Consider the following 13,592-nt stretch of genomic DNA (forward strand, 5'->3'; position numbering starts at 1 on the left):
TCTATGCGTGTGTGTGTGTGTGCGTGCAGATGGGCCCATGTGATGTGTGCTCTAGCGCTGCCAGAGGCGAGGTTCAGCGATGAAGCCAGGAGAAGTCCCATTGACACCAGTAGGATCCCTATGCAGCGATATAAACTGGTGAGGAGACACATACACACACACACACACACACATAGAGATGCAGCACTGGAATTCCCCAGGTCCTTGAGGACTGGCTCAGTCTAATTAATGAAGTGTTCACAGTTCTAATTAACAATGTGAGACGAACATGCCCGCAATCAAAGCTAGATAATTAACCACTGGTGGGCAGGAGAGGGGGTTTGAGCTTGTGTGAGCTTGTGTGTGTGTGTGTGTATGGCTGTTTGTCTGTAAGTGTGCATGTATTATGTGTGTGTGTGCGCGTGTGTGTGTTTGCTTAATGAGAGAGCTGGAGTGTGTCTCAGCAGACCTGACATGTTTGCCTCTATAGTTAGCTTTGTGCTGCAGGCACAGTGATAGCTCAGCAGAAAGCAAAGTGTTGGAGAGGTACATCCTCACACAAGAACGATAGATAGCAGAGATAAATCCTGCCCTCCATTCCCAGCTTATTTGATTGTTACCCCACTGGGGCCTACATTTCAAGGGAAGCATGAAACCTCTTCGGTGTATATTTGATTGATTCATGACACGATATACGATTCCTTAAAAATGAAATATTCTATCTTTTTTATATTAAATGCTACAATTAACAACTGCATGAAGACATTTTATAAACCTAAATGCTGTAGTTGATTGTCAAGATCATATTCATATAAACTCAGGGGTTAAGGTACCAATCTTGAGCACCTTTCAATTATTTTCCACAGAAGAACTCTGGATAAGGTGCAGACTTTTATTTTCACATTTGAAGAAGGTAGCAGGAGATTTTCTTGGAGAGAACAACAGGATAATTGGTGGAACATATTTGTCGAGACCAGCATCCGTTCTCATCACCAAAAGCTGTCGAATCTCATTTTCATTCCATGTTTTCGACATCATCTTCTACATATTTGGCTTTTCTTCTTCATGCTGAGCTATTTGTTTTACTTTTCCCTCTCAGTTTCAAATGTTAGAAACGTCATCAACATTCCCACTGGCTTTGAATTCTTTTTTGGGATGGCATGAAAAACTCTGGATATTGTCCAGAGCTACTAACTCAGAAATATAATAATAATCACATACAGCCCCTCCATAATTTCAGGCCAAGATCTGAACTTCAGTGCATGTCTCAAAGCAGCTTGAGCGTAGCGAGTCTCTCTCTCTACACTCAAGCTGCTTATGATTTAAACCTTAGAACTAAGGCTGAAACTAACAATTATTTCCATTCTGAACTAATCAGTCAGTTAATTTCCTGTTTAGTAGGTTTGTTTATAATCTGTCAGATTATAATGCCTGACATTCTCTATATGTTAGAGCCCCAAGGTGTCATCGTTTTTGACCCATTGTCCAAAACCCCAAAGAATAAAATGTACCTTTCTCAGAGAGCAGAAACCTCCGCCTAAGCTAACGCTCTAACATGCCATGTTAAAGAAAGTAAATCAGATCTTGGATCTATAATTTATGCACATGAGCTCCCAACTTTGATTGGGTGATCCTCAGGCCATTCACCATACCCATGATAACCACGAGATGCTGGTTGTTTTTCTGTTGATCTACACTTTGACAAATCCTTGCAGCTCTGGTGATACGGCTGTTGTAGTTGCTGAATGGGACACCCACACTTGAAATGAAGCTCATTTAGATAATGAGCACAAACCACGAAGACAGTTTCTGTATCCAGGGGCCAAAAATCCGAACAATGACGAAAATTGTGGTCCATACTGTAAAGGGTGGAGTGCTCATAAAAACCGTATCATGTAATTCTAAATTACTTTTTAATGAAGACTTTCCGGGTACTTCCATCCATTAGCCGTTAAGTCCATTACAGTGCCAGTTTTTCTTGACATAACTTTTTAGAAATGCAGAAACGAAAGCAGATTTTTTTTATTAAAAATGTCCTCCCCCTTCAAAGGTTTTATCTGAACTGTAGATGTATCCATGACAGCAATCTGTTTATTCACCCCACAACAGAGTCTCAAGTTTCAACTCCCAGTTTTTCACTGAAGTGCTGACAGTAGTGATTTTTGCATGGACTTTGCTTCAGCTGATGATAAAACAGATGGGTTTGTTGTTTTTATAAACAACCCCATTTGATGCCCAATTTAAGGTTAAACATGAAACTGCACAGAATGTTCAAAGGGATAAACCCCTTCAAATATACTGCTTTAGAAAACTCCAATGGCACTGAGTAGAGAGTGTATTCATTTGCCAAGGCCCAACATTTCTTAAATTCAATTAAGCTGAAGCTAATTTCACATGCTCATAGATATCAGACACGTGCATATGTCAGATTTGTTTCCATGAAGATCCATGACTTATTACCAGAGAAAACAGTAAAAAAAATGCCCCAAAACACTTTGAAGAAAGTGATACAAAACTGTTGGATCCGCACCCATCCGGAAACATGTTTCTTCCCTGACGCATACTCTCACCAATTTTCCGTGGCCATCCGTCCATTAGTTCTTTCTCTTTACAATCAAACGACCTGGCGGAGGTCATGAGTTATGATGAGACAGATTTCTATCTTCATTGTTATTCAAATGAGCCGAGGACATTTTTAGATGTCGTTTTTCTCCTTGTCCACTTCATCATTTGTGGGTCCGCTGCGTGAGCCACGTCTTTCAAAGCTCACTTTGGACCCATTGCTCCTGCAGCAGCGAGCTACATTCATAATTTACTATCGCTCAAAACACATGCACACAGGCGCACGCACGTACACATTCATTATTTACTGTGGGAATGTTCTTAACGCATGGCTCAACACAGGCCCCCAAATACACCCAAGAGAAGGTAGAGACTTGGAGGGGGGGGGGGGGGGGGGTTGTGGTGTGTGGTTGGCCTCACTCGCACACAAACTCGGATTTAAAGCTATGTAGAGGTCATTCACATTTCAACTTTTATTTTACGGATGCATATTGTTTTTCTAACAATAAATGTAGTTGAATATAAACAAACAAACTCATATCTCCTCCCCATATACACACACACACACACACACAGATAGTTGGGCATGCCAGTCAGAATCTCGTCATACTGGCCTTAATAGGTGGACGAGACAGTTAAGCCAGTTCATCGGTGCTCTGCTGTCCATAATGGAGTAGGTATGGGAAAAGGCTTTAAGAAATGTAGGCCAGGTTAGTCCCCAAGAAAAGCTCGGAGTGAAAGTCCCCCAGTTCAGAATTGGAGATGCAGCAGAATCGTCATTAATAAGAAAAAAAAAAAGAATTTAAAATCATTTTAAAGATTTTAAATTCTCATCACAGATTTTAAATTCTCTTCGAGATTTCCGTGCAAGAAGAAAAGACGATTTCTCTCTACTCTCAGAACAAAAAGCTCCTGATCCTCAGCTGATATCTGAATTAAGACAACCAAGCTTAGAATTGTAAAGGCGAGGCTGGCCCTGCTCTCTGGGATTATTTGAATTAATGATGGCTATAGGTTAATGAATTAGTTCAGCTATTGATTTTCTCCAAAGAAATGAATAAATTGGATTTAGTTTCAGAGGCTTACCTCACCTGATAAGGACACACAAGTTTTATACTTCCACTGCATCATCCACTTATCCACCTATCAAACGCTGTGCTACTCTTCCTGCCACATGAGCATTTCATATAATAGGTTTGTATGTGTATGTATATATAAATATATATATTTAGTGAGAATTGAAACTTCTTAATGTCATTTTAATATTCCATATCTCTATACTCTCATATAAACCCACCCAGTTCTTCTATGCAGATAATAGAATAATAAGCCAGTTTACGTGCTATCAATTCTTTCCATAGACTAGATTTCATATTTAAAACCAGATAATTCCCACTTGATTTCACTGACTGCTCTGCCACTTCCTCCAGGGACCTTTTCTTACATATAGATAGACTCATTATCCATCAACATGTATGGATATTTTCAGTATGGATTCCCAGGAATTGGATAAATTGAATGATGAATTAGACGAGAAGCCGCTTCACAAGAGAGAAGAACAGGAGGGAACAGGAAAGAGAAGCGGAGAAGAGAGCATAGATGGGTGTTTTATTAGGAAATGGAGTGAGGCGGGAGGCATGCTGTGGGGGTGCGAGAGGAACGGGGAGCGAGCTGGGTTATAACAGAAGGATGTCGTCATTTTTTCCCCTTTAGTCGGACAGTGAAGGATTTGTGGGGGAGCTAGAGGGGGGAGATGCCGCAGTGGTGGAAATGGACTTGATGGGCTGTTTGGTGCAGAAAACCAAGATGGTCTTAAAGGTTTAGCTGTGTGTGTTTGTGCGTAGGATGTGTTTATGTGTGGCATCTGCAGTTGTGTACTGCTCACAGACCTTTCACAGAGTTTAAATAACCAGAACATACACACAGCAGCCCTGGTTTGTTGTGGAAACCTCAGATGATGTCATTTGATTGGTCGGACTCGGGGGGGGGGGGGGGGGGTCTTCTCTTTTTGTAGCTGCACAATAACGACTTTCTGTTTGAGTATTCAACCGGGCTCTGACTCCATCCTCGTTTTATCCTCTCGTATCTATGCTGTGTTTACAGCACCGTATCCAACAACAGTGTGTCGAGCAGATATCACAGATTTGATTAGTTGAAGCACATAGTGGTTTTAAATAATGTTCGAGGTTCAGCAGTGATTCCCTTTGTGGCCTTTTGTCTTTTAATTTGCTGCCATTGCTCTTGAACCCAAGTGGAAATACAGATTTTTAAATTCCTTTTTTCCGCTGCTCAAAAGGCTACACTATTGAAAATCTCAGGTATCCTTCAGTGTAATAGATTTCCCCCCTGATTGATTGTTTGATGTCGCAGAACTGACTTCATGAGTGTTGATATTTGTTAAACACAGCTTTACTTTCTCAAACCCTCTGTCCTTTATGTAACAACAAGGAAAAACTCAAGTGACATCCAATCTTTAAAGTAGAACGGCACCGTACCTCCCCCAAGGCCCAACAGTCCCCTTAAATTCAATCAAGCTGCACCAAATTTCACACACTCATGAATATCAGTATCCTAAATGTGCCTGATTTCTTTTTCATCAAGACCCATGAATTATTCATTTGGAAAACAATGAAAATGTCCAGCAAAAAAATACGACCGCAAAGTATCTTGCAATGTCAAAGAAAGTGAAACAAAATAAATAACCCTGGATCCACACTGACATCTAATGAGTTCATCCCTGACCCATACAGCAAACTTCTATCAAGCTCTGTGCTTATCTGTTTGGTTGTTTTTAAAATATCTTTTAAAAACACACACACACACACACACACACACACACACACACACACACACACACACACACACAGCAACCAACAAACAAACGGACAGGGGTGAAAACGTATAACCTCAATGGTGGAGGTAATGATTCTTCACATCTGCTGATATGAACTCTACATATTATAATACCACAGGTATAGAATTCCCAATGAAACTTGATCTTCGTACTGCATGACCACACTTTAACTATGTTTGCAATGAAATCATCAAAAATGTAAATACTGGCTGCTTGACTTCCTGCTGTCTTGTCCATTAGGTGTATTTTTTTTATTTTTAATAACAAACCAGGCTTATGTAGATAAGTTAGCCCCACCTTACCAATTGCGACTGAGCATTTCAAGGAACTTTGTGGGCTCCAGGCTAAAGGGGACCTGGTGGGCCCTACATCAAACAATTTAATCAATCTTATAAACAAAGTGCAAACTGTGCATACACATGTAAAATAAGTAGTAAAACATCACACACACACAAACATTTAGATTGTTCTCGTTTTCAACCAAACCTCTACAATTGCTGAGCTTTTGGCAGAAGGCAAGTGGCATGGGGGCTTGTTAGAGGGTTTTCAGGTCATGGTGTCACTCCAGTGTTCTGTACATGGTCAATCATAGAATTTGTGGAGTTTCTCACAAAATGTGTTGTTGAGGACGAACATAATCAGCCGGGCTCTGGGGCGCCCCGCAGCTCGGGGCCCCCAGGTAATTGCCTGCCTCACCTAACCTGCTGCAACACCCTTGTTTACTGTTGAAACCTTTCCCTCCAGGCTGACCTGGTCTTGCTCAGGCTAGTTGTAAGGTTTAACATTACCTCAGGTGACACCAGTGCAAATGAAATTAAGCTAATAAAAAAACACTCATCATTGGCTTTAGGAAATATCATGTTTTGGCTCTTGTCATGCATTTAACGGACAGAACTCTGTTAAACTCTGTTTAATGTCTGATCTCACAGAGGAGTTCAGTGGAATCAAGTTCATCTTCTCTTGTGTCACTTCCAATCTACAGCATGATGCCATTCACCAGCCTAACTACAGTGATATTGTTTGTTTTAGTTTCAGATGATATGTTCAGTGTGTGTTTCTCTGGTGACGCACACATCTCAGGATTGTCTCAATTTGTTTTCTTTATCTTTAATTGGAAAGAGCTGCACTTGATGTCTCAACTGGTGAACTAGCAGGTCTTGAATCAGACTTGACTTGCCTGTAATCTGATCACTCCAGCTATAAATTGTCTTAATAGAACCGATTAATCTTGCTTTGGTTTGTTTGGCTCATTCCAGACAGATTGTTGCACCCTTCCACTTTCCCTGAGCTCCTCCATGAAACCCCTCTGTGGCTGCAAGTTGCAAAGAAATATCACACAGTTTTTAGCCTTTAATTTGGATCAGCAGAATACTTTTCTTCAAAATGTCTAATTTGTTATGCATGCCATTTCTTTAACTAGGTTTTCCTACAAATACACTGACTCAAATGTCTATATTATTATAATGTAGTATTAAGGATTGTCTCTCAGCTCTGGTGTAACCTCAGTGACTTCAGACCTTAATGATCAGCGCTTGGTATTGACGGTTTGCTCTCGTCTCTCTCTGTTTACAGAAATGCATCTATTGTCGTAAACGCTGTGCGGGGAAGCGACAGGCAGGGGCTTGTATCCAGTGCTCGTGTGGCCGATGTCCCACCTCCTTTCACGTAACCTGTGCTCACGCCGCCGGTGTCACCATGGAGCCTGATGATTGGCCGTATGTTGTGTCAATCACCTGCCATAGACACCAGTCCCGGAGCGCATCAGCTGTAAGTTATAGGTTTTTCCTACGGCTGTTATTAACAAATCTGTGCTCAGTAAGAATGCACCCGGCAATGTGTTGGTGTGTCATCAGTCTTATACTAGATTTATAGGTGATAATATTGAAGAAAAGGAACCCTCTGCCTCTTCTTTTATTGCTACCATGCGGAATAATATACCTGCTCGTAACATGTACATGCATGGTGCAACAAGCTGTGCTATGCTAAATTCAAAGTATACATAAATAACAGGTGCCTAATGGGGCTGAAAACCAAGTAGAGAAAAAGGTGCAGTCATGATTTAGTAAATTAAAATTCCAATATTGTTGGAGCTCAGCGAAAACAGATTTTCTATTATACCCTTGATTTATTCATTATTTTTCTTTTACTGCGAGAACAATCTGAAATAACAATTTAGAATGATTTATTTGCCTCAGTTCACTCAAAACATTTTCTCACTTAACCTTCAAATGAGTTTGGGTTTTAATGTGTAGTAGTAGTAAATAGTGAAGTCTGTGGCTTATCCTGAGTAACAAGGACAGTGTTTCTATTAGGCAGCAAGTCAACAGGCGGCTCTTAAGTTAATGTATTAGAAGTAAGGACCAAATTGTGCTGTCTTGATGACTGGGTCGGAGTAACTCCAACTACCCGTGATGTCGTTTTTACTACCAATCAAAAGTCCTCCAATGAAGGATAACCGGTGAGCAGGCAACAGGATTATCGGGATCCAAAGCTCATTTGGCATCTGGCACATGTGATCAGATGCCCAGAGAAGAGCTACTGTCATTCAAATAAACCGGAAAGCTGGCTATGATGCAGAGCTCTCAGAAAACAGTGCATCACAGCTTGCTGCATATTGGGCTGCACAGCGACAGACTGGTTGCAGTGCCCATGCTGACCCCAGTCCAGCCCCGAACTGGTCCGTGGAGCAAATAGAACAAGCTGGCCTCGTCAAATGATTCCTGTTCTCTTGGCCCGCTGTGTGTGCATTGTTTACAGTAGCAGCAGGATGCACTCTTGGAGGAAGGCAAGAGTGCATCGACGTGGCTGTTTTTCCCTGGCAACAGTCTTCCCCGATGTTGTTGGCCTCTTTCAACAGAACTCTGCCACGAAGAAAGTCGTTCAGGAATGGTTTTGGGAACGTAACAAAAAGTTCATGGTGTTGATTTCGCAGCGGCCCTCCCCAGATCTGAATCTGATCAAGTATCTCTGGGATGTGCTGTAACAGTTGGTCTTGTGATCTCTACAAACATATTCTGGATGTGAATCTGCATAATCTGGAGACAAGGGACAAGATTTCTGTGGATGGAACAGATTACTGTTTCTAGTTTGCCCACTCCGTTCTGAGCAGGCTTTGGTTGCCTGCAGGTAAACAGTAAATGTGGAGAGAAAAAAGAGGTGAGATACATTGACTGAAAGGCATCGGCTGTCATCTTTTAAATTTATCTGCATTCATATGAAGATAACCGATCAAGCACGCGGTGGATCTACACGATACGAGGTCTTAAACATGTGGCTGATTGGCTCAAATGCTTTAGGTGCCAGGCAATTTGTAACGATGATGCAGCAGCACAGAGGAATCCAGTTCGACATGTCACCCTTAATTGTCACACATGAGTCTAATTCCATCTCCCTGCTCCGTCTGTAACAGAAGCAGCGAGCGTGCCAGTCCTCCATCTCACTGGGTCAGACGGTGATCTCCAAACACAAGAACCTGCGCTACTACAGCTCCAAGGTCACACAGATCACCTCCCAGATGTTCTACGAGGTCATGTTCGACGACGGCTCCTTCTCCAACGATACCTACCCCGAGGATATAGTGGTGAGAATATGTTTAATTACACACACAGGTTCACCTCCCAGTTGCATGAGGTCATATCAGATAAGACATTTTTCTTATGGTTCTCAAAGGGTCATTGCATGGGGGATTAGTTATTACCATTATTTTAACATCTTTTAAGGTGTGCAGCTGCAAAGCCTCATTTGTCTGTCTGCTGGAACAGTGAAACAACATGGATGTCTGAAAAGGCCATTCAAATTAAAAGAGTACGGGAGGACTGCGGAGTTGTCATGGACACAGCAAATAATTCCTAACAGGACTTTGCTAGAGGAGTTGAAATTCAGTAATGACCGAGTCTCACTTGGCGGGCTGGACACTGTTAAAGATAAGTAGCCGCGACAAAAGCACACGCAAGTGTGTGTTACTGAGTATTATTGAGGAAATCCACCAATTTACATCCAGTCCTGATTCTCCACAGTAATGATCCCATTTCCTTCAGATGTTCAGCATCTCTTTCTTACTTTAAAACTCCTAAATAAAACAATTAAAATAATTCTACTCCAATTTATGAAGTCTGACTATATCATTTAGTTTATCTGGGCTTAATTGTTATGACTATTTTATATCCTGAATACTGAAAAAGACGTTATACCTGTGTTTAGAAATTGACCACGACAGATTAGGGCCAGGTTGAAGAGAAAAAACAATCAGATTTTGTGAATTAAGTCATAACGCTACGAGAATTTTTTTTGTAAAATTATGAGAGAACTCACTATAGAACAATAATAAGTCATAATATTATGGGAAAAATTCATAGAATTACAAGAATAAAGTTGTTTTAATGAGGAGAAAATACAAAACTTTTCAAGGAAATAAGAGGCAAGGTGAACCTGGGCTCTCTGGAGTTTGACTCCTTCGAGATCCAAAATCTTGATGCAATGTCATTGTGAAACTATGAAACCTGAATAATACGTTGACATAACCAGAGATAAACTCAGCCTCTACCAAACAGTCCTCATCTGTAGACAGGCGACTGACTGATCTTCTGATATTCCCTCTGTAACAGGACAAAAAGCTCATATTTGTGACTTTTCTAGTACATTGTTTTTCTTACAGCAAAGTGTAAGATACCTTTTTAAATGCCTACTGTTTTGTTTATTGTTTCTTGGTAAATCTTTTAGAAAGACTGAGCATTTGGATTGTTCCACGTTTGTCTGTGTTTTGTGAAGTAATTTGTCTGATGCTCTTATCAAAGCTCCCTGTCGTGTTTACCAGCGGGATAGACAGGCTGTCTGAATCGAGTTTAGCAGAAATCCAGACGCTGAAAAGAGCTCTTTTCAACATCAAACCACCCACCGTGAATTATGTTCTCGTTCTCCTCTCTTCCTGCAGACATTCTGACAAACACTCAGCCACTTTACACCACCAATCCTCCTTCTTTCTGCCTTTTCAGAGCAGAGACTGTGTGAACCTGGGGCCTCCTGAAGTGGGAGAAGCTGTTCAAGTGAAGTGGCCTGATGGGCTCTTCTATGGCGCCAAATACCTGGGATCCAACGTCTCCTACATGTACCAGGTACACAGACACGCACTTAGGCAGCCATGACAGCGGGTTATGTGTGAGAGGAGGAGATGACGGACACGACACAGCTGTGCAGATTAAATCTCTTCCCCCTGTAAGTGCTGAATAAAGTTGCGAGCTCGGATGTAGGTCAAAGCAAAAAACAGGTTGAACTCCCTCGGCGTCGGAATCGTCGGGACTCGGCTGGCGTTCTGAAGGTCCACGGGTCCGTGTGCAGAGCGGTGAAGGGAGAGAGAGAAAAGAAGACACTTGAGACCGACTGAGGGAGGTGCTGAAGTCACGGCTGCAAAACAAGAGGAGATGGAAGATGATGGGAGGAAGAAAAGACTAATAAAGGAGGCAGAAGTCTATTCAGAGAGTGTGAAGGCAGATGGGGGGGGGGGAGAGATGCAGAGAGCGAGAGGAGGATGAGAAGGTGGCGACAATCTGCATTATTCAAACTCACTGAAATATTCACTAAGCAAAGAGTCGTGCAGCTTCCACTTAAAGCTTCATACAGTTGAGCTGGGCGTCAACCATTAGTTATGCACAAATGCATCCGTGACGCACACGAACCGAGAATAAGATGGGTCCGGTTTTTAGAAAAAAGGCTGAATGAGAACTTTGAATTATCATGGTGTGTTGAGGTTTGAAGTTTAGTTTGTGTGAGAGCAGAGGTTCACAAAAATGCTTCTGTTTGATGTTTGTTTCATCAAAGTACACCTGAGATGGTTTTCCTCTTTTACATAATCCCCAAAAAAGGTATCATTAACTAACATTATTATGGAACTAGTTATCGTACTTTTCCATAATGAAGGTAGTCTGAAAACAATACATTGGAAACGCTGTGTAAACATTTGCAATGTTAATGCACCAACTCTGCTCAAATTCATTTCAAACCTAAATCCAAAAGAATACTGTTATCACCGGCGTATCCTTGACCTATTTTTCATTCTAGCATCCTCCTAGGAGATTATTAATTGGACGTGAAATTAGATGAATTCTTTTTTCAAACTGAACAACAAACTGAACAACAAGCAGAAAAACTTTTCTCAGGCCATAGGAGTGACTGCAGGTCTCGTTCTAGGCTTCATGCAGCCCGTACCGACTCCATCAACACTCTGCCTGGGAGGGGAAACCCCGGAGCAGAAACTCATTGTCATCACTGTTGCTGAGCTTATTACTAAAAGAGAATCTACCTGAAACTGTAGAATTAGACATCAAATTGAAGTGCATTGATTTCAACTGCATGTGAAGTGCTGAATATCTCCCTGTTGCCTCAGGTGGAGTTTGAAGACGGATCTCAGGTGCTGGCAAAGAGAGAAGACGTCTACACTGTAGACGAAGACCTGCCTAAAAAGGTGAAACGTAGACTTGTAAGTATTAGACTTGATGCGCAAAACACACAAAACTCCGGTTAGGTTCAATCCATACGACTACATTTTTGTGTCAAAATTGCGTAAACTCTGCTACACAACTTACATTTTAACAGTGAATTTGGGAAACTCTGCTTTAGGCAAAAAACTAAAACATTTGAGTCATGATTGGCTGAAATGAAGATGTTTGTAAACAATGACATGTCCACTTGCTGATTGGGTCTTTTTCGGTCTCGACGAAGCCTTTCGCTGATTTGTTGAGCTTATATCACATGACCCTTCAGGAAGAAAACAAACAGCATTTGGCCTCGGCAGCCAGTGTGGAACTCAACATGGATAATCACTTACTGTTGTGTTGCTGACCCTGTTGTGTTTATTCTCTGTTTTCCAACACTACCACTGCTTACATGTGTACTTAAAAGGTCTAGTGTGTAAGATTTAGATAAAAGAATCCTTTATATTTAAATACTTTATATTAACATCTGGAGCAGGTCCTCTCGTTTGAAGATTGATGGGTGCAGCCTTCAAAAGCATGGAAGTTAAAAATGGTCCATGCCACCTTGGATGTTTTCGTCTTTACTCATAGTTGCTCTCTGTTGTCTCCCTCTCAACAGTCCACGGCCTCAAGTATGCGATTCCAAGACGCTTTCTTCACCACGCAGGAGGAGAGGAAGCGCCAGCGGACGCCCAACTCCCGCTTCCAGAAAGACTTTGTGGCTCTGCCGGGTCTTCGCACGACTTCCAGAAGCACATGGGAGCAGCAGCGCACCCACAAAGGGAAATGAAGTCATAGACGAGGATCAAGCGAGTGCACTGAATCAGCAGTGGATGTATAGGCGAGGATGGTTGTGAGTGTATGTGCGCGTATGCGTGTGTGTTTTTTTTGGATCTTTTGACTTCTGTGAACAGATGAGGTGGCACAGCGGTTGGAAGCGGCCGATCTGGGCTAGTTGGACGTTAAATTGTATAATATACATAAGTGGTTGCAAAGGGGGGGGGGGGGGGGTTGACGGACTGTAGGCTGTTTCTGATTGGACAGCTGGGCTCCTGGGAAATGGGCTAACGGAGCACTTTGTTGCCTCGGTTACTCAGTGCTTTCACATCTTGTCAGGGAAAATAAAATGTGACTGAACAATTGTCACATCACCCTTTTTTTGAAATAACAAAACCTTTTTTTCTTTGTACATGAAAGATTCAAAAAGTGAGATTTTTCTAAATGGCTTGCCTAAGGTAGCTTTTTAGGGTTCTTTTATTTCCAGAATTGATTTTGAATATTTATGCACTTTGCTTGTAGTATTTTCCTAATGTCTTAATGTTTCAACCTACCCCACCCCCCGCATGTAAAACATTGTCTCTAAACTGCTTCTGCCGGGACGAGTCTAATCACATAACAATGGCTTCCTCTCTGCATGTGTGTTTTTCTAATTCACACAAGCGAATGCAGAGTGTGTAATTTGACATTGAAAATAAGTTATTAGCGTATAGATAACCTACAAAAAGATGAATTGTCGCCATGTCGATCACGGGGCTGAGGTGAAAGACAGGAAGCCATGCCTGTGTGTTGGAGTTTGTGCTCTACTAATGTGAAATGCTACTGTTGCTCTGTTGAATGAAACACATTGTGAATAATTTAAATTTGTATTTATTTTTGGGCTTGCTATAGTTAAACTATTGCCAACTGCTGTAAGGAAAAAAATAAAAAATTACATTTGTTTTTTTATGAAA

General features: G+C 41.5%; 1 protein-coding gene across 2 annotated transcripts in view; it reads left to right on the forward strand.

Annotated features, from left to right (window-relative positions):
* Positions 1 to 13,592, forward strand: part of kdm4c (lysine (K)-specific demethylase 4C) — a 30,753-nt gene extending 17,161 nt beyond the window's left edge. The window contains exons 17-22 of one of the 2 annotated variants that reach the window (XM_062387788.1): positions 30 to 138; positions 6,968 to 7,162; positions 8,805 to 8,975; positions 10,387 to 10,506; positions 11,775 to 11,867; positions 12,482 to 13,592. In XM_062387788.1, the coding sequence (XP_062243772.1) occupies positions 30 to 138; positions 6,968 to 7,162; positions 8,805 to 8,975; positions 10,387 to 10,506; positions 11,775 to 11,867; positions 12,482 to 12,652 (859 nt within the window). In that variant the 3' untranslated portion in view covers positions 12,653 to 13,592. The remainder of the gene's footprint in view (positions 1 to 29; positions 139 to 6,967; positions 7,163 to 8,804; positions 8,976 to 10,386; positions 10,507 to 11,774; positions 11,868 to 12,481) is intronic. The other variant, XM_062387789.1, reaches the window with a different exon arrangement.

The sequence above is a fragment of the Platichthys flesus genome, chromosome 5 (genome assembly GCF_949316205.1).
Source record: "Platichthys flesus chromosome 5, fPlaFle2.1, whole genome shotgun sequence".
Lineage (NCBI taxonomy): Eukaryota > Metazoa > Chordata > Actinopteri > Pleuronectiformes > Pleuronectidae > Platichthys > Platichthys flesus.